A 20,124-nucleotide genomic window follows, 5' to 3' on the forward strand; every position below is an offset into this window, starting at 1 on the left:
CACCTACAAAGAAGGTCAGGGTGAACTTCCATGACCCTGAGTAGTCGCCTCCTCTGTTTCTTGATCTCAGGCCAGCAACTTCCCTTTCTCAACCTGTTTGCTCAGACTGTGTTGGCTCTAGTGTCTGGCAGGCAGTGCTCTGAAAGCTGTTCTCTCCGACACTAATAAACCATGAAGAGGTTTCAAGGGACCCATGGGAAATGGGATTGAAGCCTGAGGCACAGGATGAGACACCCTCTCTCCACCTGCTCCCAGACTGTGGAGTGGAAGCCAGACTACTGAGAGCAGTTTCTGGGGTTCAGGCCCCACCTCAGCTACCCCAAAAAGGACTGAATAGGACTGCTCTCGCCAGAGCCCCAGGGCCTGCCTGCCTGCTGCCTTGGGGGCTTCTCCTATCTCCCAGACATCTGTCTCAAGTCAGTTAGAGAGAAAATTGTGGATCGCCCACTAAAACATATACCAGGGTCAGAGGAAACCTCAGGGCCCGTGCCTCTTCCCCCTCACCTGCTCTCTTTCACCCTTTCCTTCGGTTTTCTCCATGCCACCCAAACCCCATTGGGTCTAAAGCCCCAGCCTCTCTGGAAAGCATCACCTGTGGCCTTGCCTTGGGTTTTTCTCTGCCTGCAAACTCTGGAGAATTGAAGTCTGTGCCTTCCACTGTAGTGCAGTGATACTCAGCGTAGTGCCCCCACCCCAAAGGCAGTTAGGGGATGTGTAAGGAATCTCATGGGCAGAGAAGAGGAACTTTTCCACCTGCTCCCTGAGGTTCAGATACATTCTGGCTGAATCAGATACAGCCAGAATGAGCCACTGTGGCTGATGGGGGTGTGCTGTAGCCCTCAGGAGTTTTGAGATGGATAAATGGCTGAGAAACACCATATCTCAGGGACCGCTATTCGCCTCTTTGGGCTCTAACTCCTTAATATGTGTCTATCTGGTGTCTCCAGCTAAGCTCAGGTTTCTCTGAGGGTAACACTTTCACTTGTGCCTGCGCACTTGGTCACTTTGGTGGGGCTTGGGTGAAGATCGATAGGACGTGGGCTCGTGTGTGTATGGGGTGTGTGCAGACACACCCACTCATGAAGACCAGCAGCAGAGATGGGTGGAAAGAGCTCTCCTGGGGCACAGAGAGCTGGCTTCTAGACTTGCCCCACTGTAATTGTGCCCCTTAGGCAAGTTACTTGTCCTCTGGGCTGCCTCCTCATCTTACCAGAAAACCCGGATGTTGTCCAAGGGCCCTTGAGGAGCTAGCTTCCTCTGGTACTCTGCTAGCTAAGCATCTTGCAGCCCTTTCACCTGGCTCCATGTTTCTTCCGCCCAGTGATCCCCTTGATGCTGGGTCACCTTTAGTGTGACATTCATGGGGCACAGCGCCCGCATGCAGTTGATAAGCACACTGCAGACTTACACAGGCTGAGAATGCAGGGCTACCCATGCCTTTCTGGCCCCAGGGAGGCTCAGGGCACATCCCTGAGGCTGGAGGTGGGATGCGGGTGGCCTTGAAAGATCAGGTGTGGGGACATGGAGGTAGACAGGCAGGATTAGATGGAGTAGATTTGGGGTGACCCAGTGTTGGGGCTCGAAGGAGCGTAAGCCAGGGGCTCTCACCGGTAGGGAGGCACAGGCAAGACCTGTTTAGGGCAGACATGGCCTTCTCACTACCAATATGACGTCATTTCCTGCCTTCTGGCCAAGTAATTGTCCCCATCCTGGTGCCTACCCACAGACCCTCCCACCTTGAAAAACACTGAGTTGATCACGTGGCTTAAATCAGTACTGAGCCCACATCGCAACAGGAGAGCCTGCCAGCTTGGCAGTGAGACAGGCCTCTGAAGGCAGGAGCTGAGTTCCAGCTGGCCTGGGGGCTGTGCACACGCCAGGGCTGTCAGAGCGCAGGCACAACAGTTCATCAGGGTTTCAGACCAGGCCTCACTGACAGCCGAGAGGGCCCATGCATTCAGAAGGGCCCGGAGTGAGGTGGGTCCAGCCACCACCCCTGCTCCCAGCTGGGACCTGTTCGTTAGGGACAAGCCTTCTTCTAAGGAGCGTTTAGTCTTCTTTGGTGGATTAATAATAAATACTACTGCAACCAGTTTTGTGTTGTGCTCCAAAGAGGCTGAGGGGCTGGTAGTTGGAGGAAAGGGAGCCCGCAACAGCTTGGGCAGGTGGGCTGCAGTGTGCAGGCGGCGGGGAGGCAGATGACATTCTCATTGCTTCCCAGTCTGGAGCAAATGGATTGGCTTTTTTTTGGGGGGGGTTCTACCAAATGAGACAGCCAGTGCTGGGGGCCCAAAGTTGCCCAGAGCTGGGGACCAGGTAAAAATGACATTGTGTTCCTCTGGCACAATCACTGTTTCCACTCCTGTTTATTTCATCAGGTAACTGGGTTATAATTTCCAGCCCAGGCCATGCTACACAATGATTATCACACAGCTCCGGGTGTGTACCAGGTCTTGGCAAGACTGTGTTGGGCACAGTGCCCAGGGTGCATTTGAAAAAAGGACAACACTAGAAAGGGATCGTGATTAATGTCTTAGGGGCACGTGCAGATTGTGCTGACCTGCAGTGGATTACGGACAAGCCAGAGAACTGCATGGTACAGGAGCAAATGCAAGCAGCCTGGGTGACTGATGCAAAAGACATCCATCGTGAGAGCCCTGCCAAATAAACCGGCAGCCCTGACCTACTCCCAGATTCTACTGGATGATATCACAGAGTAGCTAGATCATTAATTTAAAAAGATAGCTCTCTGGGTCAGAAAGCACATGGGCTGTGCACTCTGAGTTCTAGTTCTGGCTTTGCCCCCAGCAGGGATGGGACATGGGGCAGAGCTCAGTTCCTCTCCTGTCCTCAGTTTCTTCCTCTGTGGAGTAGGGGCACTAGGTGGCCTCTCGGGTCTTTTCAGTACTAGTAGAGTGTTTATTTTCACAAGCCAACAGAGGATTGTCTGGGGCTAGCCTTCCTCTATGGAGGCAGGAGGAGATTGGCTTTTGGCCCCTCCCCTTCTGCAGTGGATGCTTCTTCCCCATTTTATCCCCACCCCCTACTTTCTATTCTTTTGCACATGCCCATCTCCCCACCAAGAGCTCTGTCTCTGAACCCCCAATCTCTGTGGTCAAAACCTGGCTCTGACTTTCTACCAGTTAAGCATGAACAGATGCCTTAATCTCTGTACCTCTATTTCCTCATCTGTAAAATGGGGATAACATTAATTCCCACTTCAGAAAGTGCTTGAGCTGGTTAATTAGGGGAGTGAACGTTAAAGGACTTAGTGCAGTGCAGAACATAGAATAAATGCTCAGTACATGAGGCAAGTCTGGTTGTCGCTGTTGTTACAAAGCCAGTGTTTCTCCCCCTGCTGCTTCTTCCACATCTAGGCTCATGCTGACACTGAGATGCACAGACTCAAGATTCTGGCCTCTCAGACTCAGAAAGGACTTTGGAGGCACTAAGTGCCAGGATCCCCTCTAGAATCCGGCAGGCTCATCTAGACAACTGGGGATAGGCTCATGACCTTGACGGCAGCCAAAGCTTGCGAGGGGCACCACTCTTCCCAAACCCCTTCCCTCTCCCTGACATTTCCCCTGAATCCAGCTCAAATGTTACTCAGGGTCCCCTGAGCTCTATTTGTTGTGGCTGCTGCATGGGAATCATGATTCCTTGGAACCCTGCAGAGGTGGTTCTGGGTCCACGGACTCACAGCCACGAGGGCTTCGGGGTGGGGAGAGCAGGGCCAGCCCCGCAGCACTCTCCTCCTCTGAACTTCACAGCAGCTTCCCACCCACCCCATCTGCTGCCACCTAGCATTGCAGAAAGTCATCTCCGGAAAGAGTGGGAAGAAGAGAACTGCTTTGAATGAGGCCCCAGTGAAGAGTATCAGATAATTTCAGTACCAAAAACGACCTTATATACCCTCCTCCGTGTTACAGAGAAGAGATCAGAAGCTCAGGGAAGTTGAACAAGCTGCTCTTGGTCACACAGTGTAACTATAGGCAGAGCTAGAGCCTTGGGCTCAAGAGGCCGGCTCATACTCCTCCAATGTCATTCAGTGATTCAGTGGGCAGTGCGCATTTATTGGGAATCTTCTCTGCACCAGATCCTGGGCTCCGGGTAAATATGTAAGGCCTTTTCTCTGTAGGAGCTTAGAGTCTAGAGGGGAGAGAGTCAGGCCAGTAAATAATCACAGTACAAAGGGATAGAATGTTGTAGGTGGGGGATGACCCAGGCCAATGGAAACACAGAGGAAGGAGGAATCAGGAGGGCTTCATAGAGGAGGTGATGCTCAATCTGCGACTTCATGGGTGAGGAGTTCACCAGGCTTTCATACAGAATGAGGGCACTTTAGAAACTGATGGGTCCTGGTGGCACAGTGTCTCATTCACAAAGCTGGGGACAGACCCTCAAATTTGCAGCTTCACTGTGGCCTCAGGTTCCCTGGGACCACTGCCAGCAACATTCTCTTTCAACCAACCAGCCAGAACCTTTGGGGGAATGCATGGAATTGTATATTTGCCCCATACTTGGTTATTTTGGTTTTCAAATAGGTGTTTATAATAACCTTTGTTTCTATTTTTGGAAATTGCACTTTCGCAGAGCTATATTATGTAATCATGAAAACGTCAATTTATGATACAGATATTGCCTTGGCCTGTGGGTGTCCATTCCAGCCACCAATGGTTTCCTACTTGACCCCTCCCCTGAGCGTCAAGTGTTTTTCAGATTCTTTTCCATTATAGGTTATTACAAGATATTGAATATAGTTCCCTGTGCTAGACTGTAGGTCCTTGTTGTTTATCTAGTTTATATATAGTAGTTTGTATCTGTTAATCCCAAATTTATCCCTCCCCTGCTTTCCCTTTTGGTAACCATTAGTTTGTTTTCTATGTCTGTAAGCCTATTTCTGTTTCATAAATAAGTTCATTTGTACTATTTTTTTAGATTCCACATATAAGTGATATCATATGATATTTGTCTTTCTCTGTCTTACTTCACTTAATGTGATAATCTCTGGGTCCATCTATGTTGTTGCAAATAGCATTATTTCATTCATTTTTTTCTGGCTGAGTAATAGTCCATTGTATAAATGTGCCACATCTTCATTATCCATTCATCTGTTGATGGACATTTAGGTTGCTTCCATGTCTTGGCTATTGTAAATAGTGCTGCTGTGAACATTGGGGTGCATGTATCTTTTCAAATTAGAGTTTTTGTCTTTTCTAGATATATGCCCAGGAGTGGGATTGCTGGGTCATACGGTAACTGTATTTTTAGTTTTTTAAGGAGCCTCCATGCTGTTCTCCATAGTGGATGTACCAATTTAACATTCCCACCAACAGTGTAGGAGAGTTCCCTTTTCTCCACACCCTCTCCAGCATTTGTTATTTGTAGACTTTTTGATGATGGCCATTTTGACTGGAATGAGGTGTTACCTCACTGTAGTTTTGATTTGCATTTCTCTAATAATTAACAATGTTGAGCAACTTTTCATGTGCCTGTTGGCCTCATGTACCTATATGTCTTCTTTGGAAAAATGTCTATTTAGGTCTTCTGCCCATTTTTTGATTGGTTTCTTTGTTTTCTTTTCTTTTTTTTTTAATTAAGCTGTATAAGCTGTTTGTATGTTTCAGACATAGGGAGGTATTATCACATCCCCATTTTGCAGATGAAGGAAGTGAAGGCACAAAAAGTCTAAGTAATTTGTTTACAAGTGATGGAGCCAAAAGTGAACCCAGAGACTTGAACTTAATCACTGTGTAGGACAGCCTTAGAGACACCTCTGTTAACATTTTGGTGAATTTCTTTTCTATTCTTTTTTTGTGCATGAATGTATTAAACACCATATATTGATGAAAAATGGTACTGTTATTATAGTCAGATTTATAAACAGTTTTTCTCACTTAATAGCATTGACTAATCTTCTAAACTATTATTTTAAATGGCTGCATGGTATTCCATGAATGAGTGAATACTGTAATTCACCCCCAACAATCCCTCATTTTGGATATTTTGAAGTTGTTCTCAATTTCTTGTTATTACTAACAGTGCTGTGATAGACATCTTTTTAGGTAATCTATGAACACAATTATTTCCTAGCATAAACTAATTGTTATGCACAGGGATTGAACTGTTGGCTCAAGGGGTTCGCAGAATGATAAGTCTTTCGACACATATTACTCACCTCGGGCAGCACCTGAGAAGTGCTGGCTTCCCAGCGCTGTGGGAGGATAAACTCCAGCAATGGAGTGGAATCTGGGTTGGAAAGAGGAGAAATGCAGCCACAGTTACTGAGTGTGCGCTTGGAAGGAAAGGACCTTCGGCAGCGCAGCAGGAGTGGGGCAGGCAAGCAATGGGGGCGCATGTGGAAATAGCTCCGTGGGGCTTGGCAATGAGGGAGGTGAGCACGAGGAAGAGTAAAGCTTATCTACTCCATACTGTTAAAACACCTGATAGCATTAGGCTGACATCACAGTTTCCTAGGAAATATATGAGCTGTATATTTATTTGGGGGTGGGGGGGGATGAAAAGAGCAGAGTATTTTTTCTTGATTACCACCCAAGAGCGACTATTCATGACTGAGTGATGTTTTAATTTTGTGTAACCAGGCTCAGCTGAGTTCAACCCACGGCCTGTGTTCTAGCACGTGGTAAGTGCCAAATAAGTGATGCAGACCCCAGAAGTTCTGGAGTGGAGCACTTAGGGCTTGGGAGGTAGGGCCCTTCAGAGAGAATCTGGGGTTTAAGCTACACCCGGTAGGGTGGGTGGAATGACAGCTAAGGAAAGAGCCTTCTTGTCTGGATCCCTTGAGTCCAGGTCTGGGCTTCAATCTTTTCCAACTGTGAAAACTTAAGTGTCTCAACCTCCTGCTTCCATCGATTGCCTCATCAGTAGATGGTGACAATAGTCATTGTGAGGATTACACGAGATAATAGGTGTTCTGGCCCACACTAGGTTCTCAGCAAGCCCTGGGGGCTCTTATTATCTTGATTAGTGGGTGTGTCTGCAAGGGCAGCGAGGTTGAGGGCCTTATAGAGAAAACAGAGGTGTTCCAGTCCTGTTTAAAGAACGGGGTGAATCTGGGTGAGAGATCTGGGTCTCTGGACCTGAGGGAAGAAAGAGGAAACTGTCTGGGGACAGCACTCGGGGAGGGAGAATTCGAGACCATGGGCCTGGGAGGGCATTCACTGATCAGTGTCCATGACCTAGCTCTCAGCATGGAGACTTGCCGCCCATCCTTGGGTTCTGCAGACCACATTCTCCCCATATCCATGCAGGCTTGAGTAGTTAGGGGCATTCCCTGGCTGGGGGGAGAACGTTCCCCCTCGGCTCCCACCCCCAGGGCAGCCCCCCCTGAGTCTCTCTCCCTGCCATTTTCATCTCCTCCCACGCAGCGCCTGTGAGATCTCACTTCTGTGTGTTGGCATCCTGGCTCTGGGTGAGCGGAAGTGCTGGGTGTCGGGGTGTGAACCTGGCAGATGCGGTTGGGGGTGGGGTAAAATCAGGACCCGTCATCCTCCTTCCAACCCTCCTCCCCAGTCTCACCTGCCAAAATAAATAAAGCCACGTCCTAATTAAACAGGATCTGGGGATGGGCGAAAGGCAGGGAAAGAAACTCAGCCCATCATTAGCTCATTCAGGATTCTCTGCTTCCTGAAAAAGCCTGGACCACGTGAGTTTCTCGGAGGCTCCAACCACGTTAGGCATGGGATGGTCTCTTCCTTGGCAAGTGGGACAGAGGCTTAGTTATGGGGTCTTTGCTAGGCTTCTGCTGCTGGGCACACAAAGAGCAACTCAGCCGGCTCAGTTGTGCACGCGGCACCAGGACTTGGGGCTTCCGGCCCCCTCAGGGCTCTGCCTCCCCCTGCCACGCAGGGTTGCTCTCTGGAGATGTGTCCTGTCACTGCTGTGTGCTGACTGTTCCAGACAGCGTGCCGGGGGGGGCTGTGGGAGCCGCTGGCACACCCGGCAGTGCAGGAGGCATCTGGGGCCTGCCACTGCCTGCCTTTTCTGGAGGCCCGCACAGGCAGCTTCCGGCTGGTCCGCAGGGGACAGATTTCCTGTTTGGAAGGAGTAGCCTTGTGCCTCTGCAATGGGGCGTGCAGAAGCAAAAGAGGACAAGGGCAAGGCTGGACTTGGGTATCCCCTGGGCAGGGCAAGAAGGACACAGACAACCTAATGATGGGGCCTTGAGGTAGCAATCTGTCTTTAAGCTGTAAATGATACTATCTGTACAGGACCCCAGCTCAACGCTGTTTGGCTTTGGAAGGCACCATGTGATTGGCACTGTGATCTGTATCTGTTGTATATTGTTCAGATCAACGTTTCAATTAGTTTGTCCACTCCGAGCTCCCGTTGCCCTTTAGTGGAAGGAGGCTACTACCTGAAAGGTAGGGTTGCTGGGTTCAGATGTACAGGCTATGCACTGCACAAGTGCAACTATGTAAGGAGATTCCTTTCACATCATAGAGCTTGTAGATTTATGCATTTATTATGACAGTTATCCAACAGATGGCAGTAACGTGTCTTGAGGAAGGGATCCCTTTATCTAATTTGCACAAAGGCACCGTTTGGGCTAACGGTAACCCTGCTGAAAGGCCAGAGAGAAATCAGTTCTAGAGAGAATTTTATAACAGATAATATGCCAAATGGGTAAACCACAGGCCAACTCTAGGGCCGGGGTGGGCCATCTCCAGTCCCTGTTTCTCCCATGCTCACTCAGGAAGGGGGATGAACTCCTTGTTACCTCCTCCTCCGGCCTGACCTTCCCCTCTCTTCCCATCTCTGCTCCTTGCTCGTTCACAACCAGGCAATGAGCTGAAAAGCATAACGCCTAAGGTTGCAGAACTGGACCTGCCATCGTCCCCACCTTCAGAAAACCCCAGACCAGACCCCCTTCTCCACTAGACTCAAGGGAACACCAGGCTCAGCCTAGTCACACAACATTGTAAGGGCAGGAAAAACAGAGCACGGGACCTGCTCCTTCTCACCCCTTCCACCCCAACAGAGCAAGGGCAATAGTTCCCCCACCTTCAGAACCCTGAGCTGCTTAGCTAGTGGTTAGGATGTGCTGTGATTATCCTGCAACCAGCAGCTGACTCCCCTGTGCCAGGCAGCTCCGTTCCCACCCAGGCCACAGAGAGCAGAGTCGCCTGCAGTCCTCTGCCAGAAACACACAGGACGGTGCCTGAGAGCACAAGAGAACACAGGGCGGGGGGTGGCCAAACCCGGCCTTCTACCTGTCTTTGTGTGGACCATGAGCCTAGAAAGGCTTTTACATATTTAAAGGTTGAAAAGAAATCAAAACAAGAATAATATTCCACGACACAGGAAAGTTCTGTGAAGTTCAAGTGTCCATGTCCATAAATAAAGTTTTCTTAGAAAAAAAAACTTTCTTTTTTTTTCCCCAAGAAAACTGGGCTGGGCCCAGTTTTCCAGCTGGACCCATTTGCTTATGTAGTATTTACATAGGATTGTATCCAGCTGCTTTGGTGCTACAGCACCAGAGCTGAGTAGTTGCAACAGAGACCAAGTGGCCTGCAAGCCCTAGAATATTTATTATCTGGCACTTACAGAAAACTGTTGCTGACCTCTGGCCAAGAGCATGAGAGCCCATGAGGTATTCTGGAAACAGCCCTGGATTTGGAGACAAGAGACATGGCTTTGAGCCCCGCTGGCAACATTTAGCAGCTGTGTGTCCTCAGCTAAGCCACCTTGCTCTCTGAGCCCCGGTACCTCGTCTGTCAGTAAGAATGTCCACAGTACCTGCCTCCTTGCATGGCCCTTGCATGGATCAGATTCCATCAAGGACACGCAAGTGCCTTGTGAACTGCAACACCTGTGTGGAGGTTTAGTATTATTTGCCAGGGAAGGTGAGTCATTCCTGGCTTCTTCTTTCCACCTTTCTTCTCATCATCTTTCTCCAGACTGCCTTGCTCCCTTGGCCTCTGGGGCAGGGATTTTTCCTGGCGCTTCTCCTTTCCTCCTGGCCGAACCACCCACTGTGCCAGGAAGGCAAGTTTGCATTTGTTGAAACTCTGATCACGGGAAATTGGGGGGCTCTCACGTGACCACTTAAGAGGAAGCCTTGCTGTACTGTGCTGGCCGTCTGCCAATGGCGAGGGAACGGAGCCCTGCTTTTATTCTTTCATCAATATATGCACTTCATCACAACTTAGAATGGGCGCTGGGCCCTAGGGCTTGCTTGGAAAATGGCAAATCAGATATTGTGGGGTTCTGCCTGAAGAGGAAATATGGGAAAAAGGAGAGAGAACAGTAATAAAAGAAGCTTCTTTGTCTGTCTATGGGGCCTTTTAAAGAGCAGATTTAAAAGGCAGTTCTTGGCCTCTCCTCAGTGTGATCAAGGGTGATCTTCTAGCCATCCAGCCAGCTACATGGGGACCCAGCGCCTCATCTTGCTGTAGAAAGTTCCACAGAGTTTAGAAGACAGTCTAGCCTTGTTCCAGAATCTGCTTCCTCCTGCATTCTGTTCATCTGGCTTCCTGATCCCTGGGCACGGGCCACCGATAGCCTCACCTGGCAAGGCCTGGAAGCTTTCTCTGGCCTACTGGCCCCTGACCCTTGGCTTATCACCCTGCTGCTTCACTTCGGCCCTGGTACTCTGCTTCTCTGGTCTTTCCAAGGATGAGGATGTGTGTTCCCAAAGCCCTTCGTGGGCTCCTGCTTCCCGGGCCTCGTCTGCATGGGCCTTGGGTACCTCTCCCATCCTCTGAGATGCTTCCTTGTTCTCCTGGCTTCCCTCCATAGTCTGCAAGGCTGCCTTTCCTGGTCAAATGTCATGGAATTGCAGATTGAAGAGGACCCTTAGTGCTCTCATCCCTCACCTCTGCCATTTTCTCCACGGCATCCCTGACAGGTGGCTCCCCACCAATGTGCTGGGCATAGAGAGACTGCTTAGGTGTCTCTGGGCTTGGGAAACTCACTTCCCCCAAGGGCATCCCAGTCCTTTGTTGGATAGCCCTAGATACTAGAAAATGTTTCTTTTGGTGAGCTAAAATATTCCTCTTTATAATTCAACCCACTAATTCAAATTCCGCCTTCTGGAATGATTCAGAGTGTCTGCTACTCTGAATCATTCCACATATATTCCCCAGCCCCCTCATCCTTTCTCCTGCTTCACTGTGCCCACTTCCCTTTGGGGTCCTGTTGCCCCTCTGACTGATGCTTAGCAGTGGCCTTCAGAGCCTCTCCCAGTCCCCACACCACCCTGGCACCACCGGCTCTGCAGAGGGGTTTTGCCTCTGTGTGAAGTGAGCCCTAGACTGCGCCTGAGAAAGGACTTGAACCCAAGTGAGTGGCTCTCAGAGGCCCTGCCAGCCAGAGGAGGAAAGAACCCCTGCAGGAGGCCTGTGCACCTTGGAGGATGATCAAGAACAGGATCCGCTGGAAGAACCCCCTGATGAAGGGTGCCTGGAAGGCAACCTGGAAATCTGCCTTGTTAACAAGCTCCTCTGGGAGCCTGAATGTGGCCCAAGTTTCAAGTCACTGAGCCGGGGTTTGCCTGTCTGGACTCTTCTGAAGGCCCTGGCTCCGTGTCCCATCTCAGAAGGGTCTTAGTGGTGAAGCAAGAAGGGGCGGGAATCTGAGAACAACTGTCCTACTGAAGCCTTCATCTGGGGATAAAGATTGAAGGGTCTTCCCTCTCCCTGGATGGGTTTCACCAAGTAAAGATTGAGGAGAGAAAGAGAAGACTTTGCTCCTTCTTGGCTCAATGTCCTCAGCAGGTCAAAGGCCAACCTTCAGGGCTGTGTGGGTGGAGAGTCCTCCGTGGGTCCCCTGCAGGATTCTGCACTGTGTCATCTCTAGAGGGCAGCCCTGTACTGCTGGACAAGATTCGAGATGAGAAGGGATGAAATTAGCTTTCTTCTCACCTCCCCACCTCAGTCCTTTGCCCTGAGCAACTTCACGAAACTTTGAGATTTAGGAAATTCAATTCAATTAGCTTTTCAACGTATGCAGTGAGACTCTAATATGTGCCCAGCACTGTGCTAGGGGCTGTGAGAGAAGCCATATGAGAGAAGGAAGCCCTGCTCCCAGACCTCTTTTAAGTTCTTGAGGAACATAGAATTCTCACCTGCAGGAAACAGCAAACAGCACAAGGAAGAGATGGTGAAACTTGGAAATCATTGACACAGACAACATGGCAGAGCCAAGGAGCACAGAGGAGCAAGACACGTGGGGGCTGGGACATGGAGGAAGGCTCTAGGGAGGAGGGGGGCAGAGGGGCCCTGATTTGGGCCTCAAATAAAACAGCTCTAATTTTTATCAGCTTCATATACTAGGCATAAGACATCTAAAAAAAAAAAAAGATGCTGGTACATGAAAAATAGAAAGCTATTGTAGGAAGGGAAAGGGAAGGGAAAGTTGTCTCAGCCCTTAGAATTGTTGGCACCCAAAGAAAATCTAGAGGAATCTCCATTTCACACCACATAGCAACCCTTGGCTTTTGCTACACGACCCTAAGGCAGGGTCTGGTTGGGGAGACCCGGGCAAGACTCAACATGTTGTCAAGTTTACCTTGAGCTCCACCACCCCTTGACTTGAGGCCATGGCCAAGGCTGAAGCATTCTGGGGTTACAGAGAATGGATTTCTGTTCAATAAATGGAGCAAAGATACAGGAAGCTGATACAGGTCTTTAAATGAGGTAATGCCTGAACATGCATTTGTTAGCTATTATTGGTTCCTCTGGTCTTTGCATTGGCTATGGCCTTGACAACTTACATATAAATTCGATTTTTATTTGCATAATCAATTTTCCCCCATGAATTTTTATACTGTGATGCAGCATAGAGAACAGATTGGAGAAGACAGAGTAGAGGCTGGGAACCCAGTGGGAGTCATTTCAGTATCCAGGGGAGAAACGCTGGTGGTGGGTTGGTTGTATTTGGGTTGATTCATGCATCCCAAGGCAACAAGTTAGTAGATGAAAACAGAAGTCCCCTCTACCTCTGATTTCTGCTCTGCGCGCAGTTCAGCCATGACCATTTAGAACCAACGTCAGGCGACTTGTGTCTTGCTTGGTTATTGAAAGTAATGGTGACAATTCATGCATTGCTGGAGGGAAGGGTGGATGGTTGGTAGCTACTTTGGCCTCTGTTCTTCTCTACTCAGGACCTGAATGAGCTGAGACTTTCTCTGTCTTCATTTCCAGGTAACAAGTATGAAGTCAAGGTATACACTGGTGATGTCATTGGTGCAGGGACTGATGCTGACGTCTTCATCAATATCTTTGGAGAGTATGGAGACACAGGTAATGGGTTTGAAATCCTTTCTTCAAAAGCCATGCCCAGAACTACTTCTTAAGTGGGCTGTTTTCCACCCTCCTGGCAGAGGAAGGCAACTCCGGTTCCCTCTAGGCTCTCCTGTTGAGCCTCTCTCTTCTTCTTGTGACGTGGTTTGTCATGGCCTTCCTTGGGCAGCATGGTGTCCATCTTGTCAAGTTTGTGTGTGTGATGTGTTTTCAGAATAAGTTGTGCTTGGTTTTTTGGTTGATTTAAAATCATCCTGCATCCTGTAACAGACCCAGGCTCCACATCTCCAGGGGACTCATCCTCACTTACTCTCTATCTCCCTAGGCTCCATGCCCATCTTGAATTATATTTTGGGATGTGACTGGGCATGGTCTGATTCATGCAGTGATTTGGGGCAGACAAGAATGGGGCCAGGGGATAGAATTACACTTGGCCTCATAGGTGGAGCAGGAACTGAGGGCACAGACACAGCTGCCGGTGTTGGAAGGAAGTTCAGGCCAGCAGAACTGAGACAGGTGGTCTTGTGCTGCTGCTGCCAATTTAAGGGAATACTATAGGAGTCAGAAAGCTACAAAGACATGAATTTTGGACACAGTATATTAAATAATTAAAAATGCATTGCTGGGATTTTAAGAAAAAAGAGAAATCTCCAGGTGTCAGAAATGAAGAGAGAACTTAAACCAAAGTATCAGCTATGAATTGATGCTGTGGATCTTGGAAGCAGGGAGCCTTTATGTTCAACAATCTACAGGATGGATTTCCATACACATTTGGGTCAGAAAATGATATTTTGGCTGTGTATGAGGCAAAATATGCAAAAAATTAGAACCACACATAAAGCCAGGATCCCTGAAGGTTCACAGGAACATCTTCAGTGAAAAAATAGACTAGGAAAAAAATTGCTCATCAGTATAGTAAACTTATCTCTGTAAGAACTCTAGATTAAAAAGACAGTTGATGGGAAATTGATATCTTAGGCTTACACACATGCGGGCTTGAGGTCTGATTTTACACTACAAGTGTGATTTGGGAACCCTCCCCCTCAGGTACAGAAAATTCATTCCATGCCAGTAATACCCTTCGGTGCTTGGCAGAAGCACTTGCAAGACTTCGTGAGATTCCCACAGATAAAGTACTGGAGATGAGTTCACTTTCCAAAACTACAAAACACTCAAGGACACAATCCACCATGACTAACCATCAATAGACACAACAGACAATAAGATTAAATCCTACAGAATTTCAGGTAATAGAGTAATCTGAGAAAGGCTATAATTTAAGTATGTTTAAACTGTCTATAGACATGAAAGAAATAGTTAAGGAAAACAACAAGGCACTATGAAAAATATAGCAAACAGAAATACAGGAAATGAAAATATAGTCACTAAATATAAACACTTAATGGATGGGTTAAACAATACAATTAGAAACTATTGAATAGAGAATTATTGAACTGTAAGATAAATATAAACAAAATATGCAGATGTGGCAGAGACATAAAGGGTTGGAAAATATCAGTGAGAGGTCATGAGATGTGGAGGAGAGAATAAGTTCTGACATGTTGAACAGGAGTTTCAGAAAGAGAATATATAGAATAGGTGAGAGGAAATATTTGAATAGATAATGGCTGATCACATTTTTTCAGAATTAAGCAAAGATATGAATCTTCAGATTAAAGTAACAAAAGACATTGAACATGATAAATAAAAACAGATCCACATTTAGATTCATTGTAGTGAAACCAAAGGCCAAGAGAAAGATCTTAAAAGTAACCAGATTTGGTGGATTATCTTCTATAAACGCAATTAGATTGATAGCAAATTCCTATCAGCAAGCTATAGAGGATATAAGTTCATGGAATAATATCTTCAATCTTCTGGGAATTCCCTGACGGTCCAGTGGTCGTGGAACTAAGATCCCATAAGCTGTGTGGCATGGCCAAAAAAAAAAAAAAGCAAAAACAAAACAAAAAACAAACAAAAAAAACCCAAACTTCAGTCTTCTGAGCAAGGACATATATCAACCTAGAATTCTGTACTCAACTAGGTTATCATTCCAGAGTGAGGGCAAAATTAATGGATTTCCAAGCAAACAAAGAGAAATAGGACTGACCACTCACTCATAGACCCACACTTAAATGACCACTGAAGGATATACTTTAAGAAAAAGAAAATTGTACCCAGAAGAAAAGTGTGAGATGCAAGAAACAAAGGTGAGCCCCCAAAATGATAATTATATAACAAATTTAAGCAAGCATTGACTATATAAAATTATACTAATAATAACTATTATCAAGACATGAGAAAATGTGGACCCTAAACACTAAAAGATAGTGATCTTTGAGAAAGAAACGAGATAATGAGAGTTAAAATATAACTTGGTTGTAGCCCATTCCCCTACCCTAGGAGAGCAGAGAAATTGATTAACTTTAGACTTTAATATGTCAAGTATGCATATTAAAATTGTAAAAGTAACCACCCCCAAATAGAAATGTGTAATTTCTAAGCCAATGGAGGGAATAAAAGAGAATAAAGACTCAATCAACCAAATAGAAGTCAGGAAATGAAGAAAGAAAAAACATGGCTACTAGCAAAAAGTAAGATAAGTGTGTAAATAATACAGTAAATAGAAATAAACTAAACTCATCAACTAAAGAATCGATATTCTCATATTAAATTAAAAGAAATAAAATCCAGCTTAAATATATGATACATAAATGTCTGAGAATATATACAATGGAATAAAGTATACCAGGAACATATCAACTATAAGAAAGAAGCTGGTGCAGCTATATTAATATCCATCAAATTAAACTTTCAGACAAAATACTTCATTAGAAATAAGTATATTATACAATGACAAAAAGAGCAATTAACCTGGAAGATATGATAATTCTGAACTTGTACAGTTTTAACAACATATTTTCAAAATATGTGAAGCAAAAAATAATAAAATTCTTGGAGAAACTTGACAAGTACATAATCATAGTGGAAGATTTTAATACAACACTCAGTAACTGATAAGTCAAATGGATAAAACTTTAGTATGGGTGCAGATTTTAACAACACAGTTAATAGCCTTGATCTAATGGAAGTATGTAGATTCCTAAATCCAACTGGTAGAGAATACACACTCTTTTCAAGTGCATAATGACAAATGCAAATGAATCAATAACATAGAGACAACATTCTTTGATCACAAATCAATAAAATTAGAAGAAACTTCAACCTCTGGTCCCATTTAGAAATAAAATTTAATTTTCATAAAAACTAATGATCATCTATAAAATCATTAGAACTTAAAAATCATTAGAACCAACGAGAAAGTTTAATAAAGGTGTTGGATACAAGATTAATACACAAATATTAACATAAACAGCAAGCAAATATTTAATTTAAAAATATGTGATTTACAATAGCAATTACATGTCTAAGAAAAACTAACAAAAGCGCATTCTGGAAAAAAATAAAGATTTCTACTTAAGGATACACAAGAATAACTAAATATATGGAAAAATATATTATGTTCATGGATGAGAAAAGACTTAAGTTCAGTAAGATATCCAAATTTCTCAGATTATTCTATAAATGCAATGCATGAAATATTCAATTACTGATGTTTAAACAATTGTCTAACCATATGAGAAAAGATAAAAGTAGATCTCTTTACCTTTCATCATACACAAAAATAGGTTTCAGATGGGCTAGAGACTGAAATGTGAACAAGCAAACTATGAAATTTTTAGAAGAAACTTTGAGTGTCTTTTTAAAAATTTCAATTTAGGATGGAATTTCTTGAACAATTCACTAAAAGCACAAACAACAAAGGGAAATATTGATAAAGTCCATTAAAACAAGAAAAATGTCTATATGATAAAAGCCATAGACAAAGGAAAGACAACAGAAAAATATGATAAAGTACATGAACAGGAAAATTATGGAAGAGCAAGGTCTAAATGGCCAATATATATATGAACCAATCTCTCAAATGTATGTATTGAATATATATATATGAATGTCTTTCCAAATAACCTTTTAACCTTTTCAAATAATCAAGGGAATGCAAATTAAAACCATAATTAGACGCCACTGTACACACACTGAAACAAAATTTTAAATATATGTGTTAATAATGATTATGGGGAATGGGAACCCTCATGCACTGCTGGTGATAATTGATGTAGTACAACCATTTTGGAAGGTAATTTTGCAATACCTAATACACTGAAGATGAATACACCTCAGGACCCAGCAACTCTATAGGCGTCTATTCAGATCAATTCTTACAAATGTGCAGCAGAAGGTAAGTACAAGAGAGTCCAATTCAGTGCTATTTACAATAGCAATCAGCTAGAAACAATCAAGTGTACATCAGTGAAAGAATGCACACATAATAGTGTTTTCTTCATTCAATGACTATTATACAGAAGTTGGACGAATTCTGTTACTAGCATCAACAGAATAATCTCAAAAGCATGATATTAACTTAAAAAAAAGTAAGTTGCACAAGGGTGTGTGATGATAGGACGATAGTAACAGGAACAATAGCAACGGCCTGTCCCTAACACAGCACCTACCATCTCCAGGCACTGCCCTAAGGGCTTTGCACACATCCATTCAGTTAATTCTCACAGCAGCCCCAATGAGGTGGAGCCCTTATCATCCCTATTGTACAGACAAGGAACTTATCTTAACTCAGAGCGATGTGCACTATGATGTTATTTATGTAAAATTCTAAAACATGCAAAAATAATATATTTTCTTTATGAATACATACATGCGCAAGCAAAAATTCATGGGAACAATGGATACCAGTTGATGATAGTGTTTGTTTGTGGGAGGGTGTGTCGGGGGAAGGGATGGATCATGAGACTTTAGACCTACCCGTCATGTTTAATTTCCTTTAAAAAAGAGAAAGGCCTAAGTTAATTACACAAAATATTAATATCTGTTATACTTCTTACATCTGGGTGGTGGGTACATGGATGTCTATTATTATTATCTATATGTTTGAATTGTGACAATTTAAAATTTAGAAAAATTTAAAGAATCAAATTTTGGAAAAGAAAGAAAACAGAATGGCATAAGCAAAAGGCTGGTGCTTAGGTGGGGTTGTAAGGGTTAATATGACTGGTAGACCTCGGAGGGTAATAATGGAAAACTGCAAAGTAGAAGGAACAGGTTAGATCGAGTCCTAACTATGTGCTCAATTCCTGTGGACTTTTGGCCAGTTGTTTAACTTCTCCAAGTCTCAGTTTCTTCATCTGCAAAGCAGAGTTGATAATACTTCCCTCCTAGATTGTGTCGTGGAATAAGTGAGGGAAGAAACCGTGTTAAACACCCAGCAGTGTCTGATGATAGTTATCATTGCTGTTTTCCAAAGGAGTCAGGCCTAAGGAAGCCTGCTGGCTGATGTCAGGGTCCCAGCCACAGCCCCTAGACCAACGACCATGGTTGTGCTCCTAGTTCAGGACCAGCAGCCGGTAAACAAGGCAGGGCCTCAGGTCCAGGGATGGGGGTGCAAATCAGTTTACTAGGGTGGGGACTCTGGGCTAAGGCAGAAATCAGAAGCCCAGCTGTGGGTCCTGGGCACAAGCCACACACAAGGCAAGCCTTGGCCTTGACTGGTGGCTGGAGGGATTTAAGGAGCCTGTAGATCTCGGGGTGAAGCTACCCCTTTTTTAAAAAATTAATAAACTTTATTTTTTAGAGCAGTTTTAGGTTCACAGCAAAATCGAGTGGAAGTACAGAGAGTGTCCACATACCGCCTGTCACCACCCACAGCCTCCCACCGTGGTGACTTTTGAAACCATCCTTCAGTGGGCAGCCCATTAAAGTCTGGAGCTGTTTCTCTCTCCTCCTCTGGTCTCCTTTGTAACTTTCTCATGTGTCTGTGCATACAGGTGAGCGTAGGCTGGAGAATGAAAAGGACAACTTTGAAAAGGGAGCAGAAGACAAGTTCACCCTGGATGCCCCGGATCTGGGGCAGCTCATGAAGATCAATGTTGGCCACAATAACAAGGGGGCGTCTGCAGGCTGGTTCCTGTCCAAGGTGGGTTCAGCTGACTGTCTGTGGTCCCTTGGCCTGGGAGGCAGGAATTCTGGCTCTTCAGAAGTTATATTTCAGCCCTAACTTCCCTCTTTAGATCTGTCTCCACCCTTTTGCCTAAGTCCACTGGCCAACCATGCTGCCCTCCCAGTAGCCTCCAAGGCTTTGCCTGTGTTATCACCTTCCTAGAAGGACCACTTCTGTCATCTGAACCCAGCCAGGGTCTGATCATCCTTCAGGGCTCTGCCATGAAGTGTTCCCCCTCTGGCCACCAGAACCTCTCCCTCCCATGAATGTCTATAACCCCGCTGGCTTGTAGCATTCATTTCACCTTAATCATAAGCTACGTTGTGACTTATCTTGGCCTGTTGCTTTGTACCTCAAACTTCTGAATCTCAGGTCCTCATAATTTCACCTACCCAGGACAGAGTGAAGAATCAAGAAGAAAGCAAAAAGGCTTCTGAGAATCTAAGACATATCTGGCTCAAAGTTCATGAGGAGAGCTTATGTCCCTGGCACTACCTTGCCCTGCCCTGATTTTGAAGACAAGACCCCTCAGATTCTCACTCAGTGCTTGCTTATAATCCCTTCTAGCAAAACTTGCTACCTGTAATTTTAAACCTATAGCAGAAAATTAGAAGGAAAAAGAGACACTGTAATTGGTAGGGTTATTGAGAACTGTAATGGGGATTCAGAGAAGATATAAAAAGCCAAAAGAATATTGAAAAATTATGGGAGTCTGAGGTCATTTAGAAAATGGGCTACCAGGCCTTTGTATGTATTTTCCTTAGTCACGAGCTCTCCATATAT

General features: G+C 45.3%; 1 protein-coding gene across 1 annotated transcript in view; it reads left to right on the forward strand.

The window, feature by feature from the left end:
- Nucleotides 1-20,124, forward strand: part of LOXHD1 (lipoxygenase homology PLAT domains 1) — a 218,633-nt gene that overhangs the window by 24,160 nt on the left and 174,349 nt on the right. Inside the window, exons 5-6 of the mRNA XM_082353369.1 lie at nt 13,167-13,265; nt 19,169-19,317. Coding sequence (XP_082209495.1) covers nt 13,167-13,265; nt 19,169-19,317 — 248 coding nt within the window. The remainder of the gene's footprint in view (nt 1-13,166; nt 13,266-19,168; nt 19,318-20,124) is intronic.

The sequence above is a fragment of the Balaenoptera borealis genome (genome assembly GCF_965194805.1).
Source record: "Balaenoptera borealis genome assembly, chromosome: 14".
NCBI classification, from domain to species: domain Eukaryota; kingdom Metazoa; phylum Chordata; class Mammalia; order Artiodactyla; family Balaenopteridae; genus Balaenoptera; species Balaenoptera borealis.